Consider the following 6,000-nt stretch of genomic DNA (forward strand, 5'->3'; position numbering starts at 1 on the left):
TATATGCGCATATATCCTCATATAGGTTCTTTCCATGTGGGATGCAATCAAACTTAAAACAAATAATGAAAATCCAGCCTATTCAGCAGTTAGATCCGTCCATCTGGTCTACGCATTTAAACCCATCTGGAGAATCTGAAAGTGGATTTAAACATTTTGAAACAGACACATTGCAGGATTCTTCCATCTCAAAAAGCCTGGATTTAACAAGAAACCAAAAATCTACAACTCATCCGAATTATTATCACCTGCAATTTTTGGACATGAGAGCAATGTTCCCACAACATACCCCAATATACACAGATGGATCTTAATCTGGAAATCAAGTGGCAGTAGCCTTTGCAACGAATCAACTGCATCAGGATATACGCATCCCTGACCAAAGTTTAGTTTTCACTGCAGATACAAATGCTCTATTATTGGCAATGAAGTTCACTGAGATATCTTATCGACATGATTTTTTTATAACTGGTTCAAAATCATGTCTTGAAGCGTTGGAATCTATAAAAAAAACGATCACAAATAAAAATTGCAGATTTTAATCAAATTGTCATCTCTTGAATCAAAGGATTTTAAAATTATTTTCTGCTGTGCTGGCCACACAGGAGTCTCGGGTAATGAGCAAGCAGACGTTATCTACAGAACCAGTAAAATACCTTTCACAGATCTGAGACCAACATTAAATGCATACACCAAAAATAACTGGCAATCGGAATGAGATCAGTGCTTAAAGGGGAACTTGGCAACTATTTCAACTTAATAAAACCATTTAGAAATCATTTGGAGGGTTAAATAACCTGTTCTGTTGAGAATGGTGACATTCCCCACTTCCCCCAGCGTTCCCAGGCGGAAAACCAACCTTGCAAAATGGGGACTAACATCTCGGTAAGTTGGAAATAGGAAGTCTCGTGAGAAGTGAGAACGAGCGAGAAACACAAATTGCTTTACGGCAATTCGACATTAACACACACGCCCCCCTCAATACCGATTAGCCACGCTGGCTAGCTATAAGAACAAGCGACGATGGATCATTCTTCAGATGTTCCAGCGAAAAGACCAAAGAGACGGTTCTCGGCAGAGAGGAAGATAAGATAAGAATAAGCGGTAATGTTTGCTAGTGTAGCGTGGTGGTGGTGGTGGTGTAATCTTAAACATCTTTATTTTTATTTTTGAATAACCTTACCTGGCTTCCACCATGAACAGCCATATAAGCTGGCATAGCATTTAAAAGGAAAAAAAAAAGATCAGTTAGAGATTATTCATACAAACAAGATGGGCTGATTTATTACAGAGGAAAGTCTAGATATGATTCATGGTGCAGATATGATTTCAAAAGTTTAATACTTGGGCTAAGAGATTTTTTTTAAAATCTCATTTACAGTATGAACCAATAATGATGGAAAGACGATCCAAGATTTATATACCAGAATATACAGCAAGAGACATTTATTTGCAGACAAGCCTTATGACAGCACGGTCAAAATTAAGCCCAAGCAAAATTGCATTATATGCTATTTTCCAGTCAAATGATTTTAATGACTATTGAGATTTTAGTACTCTGCAAAGAATTATTGTAATCCAGTGAGGTCAACCCTGAAATTTACCGCCACCCTGTCTCTCTGACAGACATCCACACCATCAATTCTGGAGTCTTATTCTCATTATCTGAGATTGATTAATATCGGTTTCATAAGGGTCTCTTCCTTCTCTAGTCAGACTCAAGATCATTGCTTATTCATGAGCCTTCGAATCTTCTCCACAAATCACATTCTTCCCACTAAAGGTCAGTCAGCCAATCAGAAATGACAGCCTGTAGAATTGGTATGTTTATGCAGATTTTAGCATTGTCTTCCTCAGTCACAGTCACAGAAAGTAGACCTACATTTCTTGGTTTAAAGTTTTCCGGAGTCTGATGCACCAGAAATAGATCTAATCAATCTAACAGATAGGGTGCAACTACAGTGAATCTTACATAACCTGTCAAGATAATGCCCAAGTCTTGTTTTCACTCCGAAAAGCAAAAGGAAGAAAAACTAATTTGTTTCATTAAAAAAGGTGAAGTCTTATTCACATTGCCATAATGCAAATCAATCTCGCTCTCATTACTGCAGTGCCAACAGACTTGTTTTTAATATTTCATGGCATAATTGTGAATAAAATATTGCCATGCAAAAATATTTTAAATGAACAAAAAATAGGCTTAATTTTCTGTATGAATTAATTTTGAATGTAATTTTCTGTATTTTCTTCATAGACTGTGTGAGATTAATTTCCTAGTGGCACAGAAAACACATTATGCGCATTGTGTCTCATTTGTTTATTTAGAGTCTGCCACATAAATTTTCAAAAAAAAAACATATAAATAAATTATTTAAGCATGAAATAGGCTCTGTGGGATTTTAAATTGTCATTTCATTTGTTTCACTGAGGGCTGTTTGACAGCATATGCTCACGTTGTCAGTGTTCATTTTAACATGCACAGCTAAACATGGCATGTATTCAGGCTGATTTTAGATGCTATCAAACCTCGTATTACACTCTGACCTGATGCTCAGAACCTTTAGGAGATCTTCACTGGTTTGATTCAAGACTTCCAAGTGACTTCTAAGGAGTAGCAAGTAGTTAAACTAATTTCCAGTGATCATACATTGTTTCGGTCCTGGTTTGCTCTTCATCTTCATCTGAATTTCAGTGGTGTTTGAGCTTACACTGTAGCAAACGGCTTCTCTTAGTAACCATCCAGCGTTTATAGTGATGCATTACTATAGTTCCTGTCACTCTCTTTAATTACCGCAGCGCTGCTTCCCGAGGCGCATTCATCAGCTCTCGGGGTGAGGGGGAGGTGGAGGTCTGTGGCCTTTTGAAACACCCGGAATGAGAGCAGGGCCTGCGGGCATGTGCCGAGAACCCAGCTGGAGAAACAGACTGAACGCTCGGCGCATTCACCATCAAAACACCTGCGCGAGTCAGTACTGTTTCACTGCTGAGTCATCTTGTATCACTCAGAGCTGGACTTTCCCTTTAAAGTCAACATGAAATGGCATTTACAACCCATTTTACTTTTATGGTGATGTGTTTCCATTTGAAACAGGATGCTTGGTGAGAAAACATATACTGTATATATATATATATATATATATATACGGCGATGATATACACAACAATACACACACACACACACACACACACACACACACACATATATATATATATATATATATATGTGTGTGTGTGTGTATTGTGTATGTCATCGCCGTCGGGTGGAGTTACGAGGTTTAGTCACAAGCTCTTTTTAATACTTTTCATTGGTTAAATATTTGCAAAACTCACAGACATACGTAAAGGGTGACCAATAGTAATGATTTACAAAAAAAATGAAATGATAAAATATGGAGATATTTTACAGCGACAATATGTACATACACACAAACACACATATCATTTTTAACTATATTATCCAGGTCCATATGTGTGAATTGCATGTATCTCTTGATGTTGGTGTGTGTGGGCATGCCAACGGAGAGAGAAAGTTGTTATTAATGAGTGTTTGTCATGTGTGGGATCTTGTTATTTTTCTGTGTTCAAGCGGTGCCGGCACAGCGGAATTTTTCCACTGTTGTTATGACAAGAACTTATTGAATCATGAATCTTCCTCCCTGTTCTTCATCATGAGTCTGCTCATCCTTGACACCTCCAGCTGTCCCATCAACTCCTCATCATAATACCACTCATGTTTTACAACTAGTGCGGTTTTATCCGGCAAGTGGATGATGTATAACACACAAAGGCTGCATTCCCACGATGTTTGGGATTGACATCCATATTTGAGGCTCAAATTGTCCTGGAGACTGGAGCAGATTGAATACTGTCAGCGTGGACACTGGCCAATCATCTTATGTTAACTATCTGTATAAATTGTATAAATAGATTTGGCATTGGAAGTTGAGTCACAGCTGTGCCTTTATTTCATTTTTTTCCAGTTCAATCATGACAACTCTTGGAATAGTTTTAGCATGTAATTGAATATGCTGCTTCATGAATGTATAAATCCCGTAGCAGATCTAGGCAGGTGGAGCTGGGGAGGTGGAGGGGTTCAGAGAAACTCTGATAGCGCTCTGCAGGACTAGCTTACAGCAAACAATCAACCAGACTATTTAAAAGTTGAGTAAGCAATCTCACTGGCTGCATGATCAGCAGAGGCCAATCAGCTTCTACCATGCAGTAATGAAGTGATTGTTTGCAGATTGCATTTAGATAACATATCAGTCTGCAACCTCTAGAGTTTCATGACTGAACTAGATATTTTTTTATTTAAGTTTTAGTAATTTTGTTAGATGCTTTTGTAATTTTTTAGCACAAAAAATTATAAGAATTTAGATACATTAGCTTCGGTCATAAAATATTGTTCTTACTCGCTTTCATAACCAAACTATCCAACCAGAATTACAATTAGCTCTCCAAACAGGACTGACAAGCATATTCCAAAGTAATGACTTCTTAAAAATGGCAAACTCTCAATTTCCCACAGAAAAAGGAGAAAGCTTCAGTCATCAAGAAGAACAACGCCTACGCCGTCGCTGTGGCGAACTACGCCCCCAACATCACCAAGGACACGGTCCTCCCCACCATCGCCAAGGGGAACGTAGCCGAACCGGGAAAGACCAAAGCCGACGGAAAACCAGCCGAGGCGAAGAAAACCTTCAACAGCGTGAGTAAAATCGACCGCATATCCCGTATCATGTTCCCAGTTCTCTTCGGGACATTCAACCTGGTTTACTGGGCGACGTATTTGAACAGAGAACCCGTGATCAAAGACATGGTGCCCTCTTATTAGACGGCGTCCAGGGCTGCGACAGGTTCCACTTAGCAGGACCAAAGACTAGGCCAATACCACCCAGGGACTCTGAATATAATCACGCTCCGACGCTCTTTCCCATCTGCTCCAGACAGACGTGTCGTGGATTGTTGCAAGATGCCTTTCTATCTCTCTCTATATCTCGCCGCTCTTTTCTACAGCTTTTTCAGCAGTGCTTTTGAAATGACATTTGCCTTTGTACATATGTACGTAGTGAAAATGATGTTACGTTTGGTTTGACGTGTTTTGCTCTGTGAGAACCTGACTTTGGACCTCTCTCTGTGATATAGATTAGCAAATTATAGTGATTTATTTATTTATTTGGTTTCACTTTATTTTGATAGTCCACTGTTGACATTCTACTAACTGTAAGTCATTTGACATGTAGGTGCAACATTACTTGTAGTTAACAATGTCTTAAGGGAACCATCAAAATAAAGTGCTGCCATTTATTTATTTATTTATTTATTTATTTATTTATTTGGTGTAAATGTTATGATTTTTCGTGATGGTGCTTGTTTTTGACTAGCCTTTTTTATCTATAAGACCGTGCACGTTAGTGCTTATGGTCTGATATTTTGTGCTGGGCCCATACACACAAAAAAAAAACGTTTACACACATTGCTGTATCTTTACCGTATGTGATTTTATTTTCTTCTGTTAAACCAGGAATGTTCTATTAACAGTATTTTGGATGATGTCAACATGGTTTCCAATCCGTTTACTGTCATTTTTTGATTCTGTAACCCTTTATAAAGGTCTCTAATTCAGCAGCATAATTCAGGGTGGTGTGGGAAGCTCATGCAACCTGAACTTTGAAGTCAAGAATCTGCAATTGCATACCATATTATGCCCTATTTATGAGTAAAACTACTCAACAACAACAAAATGGAAGCTTGGATTTGATTTTACCCATCAGGAATTTATTGCATTGTTAAAAGCAAGGTTTTAGCCAACAAGGAGATTTGTTTCAGAGTCAAGCAAATCATTATATTTTAGTGAAAGATTGGGAATAAGTCTTAAGAAAGTAAATGGGGTCCATTTTCAGTCCAAATGGCTTTCAATGTAACTAGATTTGGTGCTTCATGATTGTTAAAAAATTAACTTTTGTTTTGTTAGTTATTATTTGAAATGCAAAACAAGTG

The 6,000-nt window shown here is 38.0% G+C and overlaps 1 protein-coding gene across 2 annotated transcripts in view; it reads left to right on the forward strand.

Annotated features, from left to right (window-relative positions):
- Positions 1-5,289, forward strand: part of gabra2b (gamma-aminobutyric acid type A receptor subunit alpha2b) — a 65,184-nt gene extending 59,895 nt beyond the window's left edge. For both annotated transcript variants that reach the window (XM_079893204.1, XM_079893205.1), the window contains exon 10: positions 4,529-5,289. In XM_079893204.1, the coding sequence (XP_079749330.1) occupies positions 4,529-4,834 (306 nt within the window). In that variant the 3' untranslated portion in view covers positions 4,835-5,289. The remainder of the gene's footprint in view (positions 1-4,528) is intronic.
- Positions 5,290-6,000: the final 711 nt, after the last annotated feature.

The sequence above is a fragment of the Squalius cephalus genome (assembly GCF_949319135.1).
Source record: "Squalius cephalus genome assembly, chromosome: 14".
NCBI classification, from domain to species: domain Eukaryota; kingdom Metazoa; phylum Chordata; class Actinopteri; order Cypriniformes; family Leuciscidae; genus Squalius; species Squalius cephalus.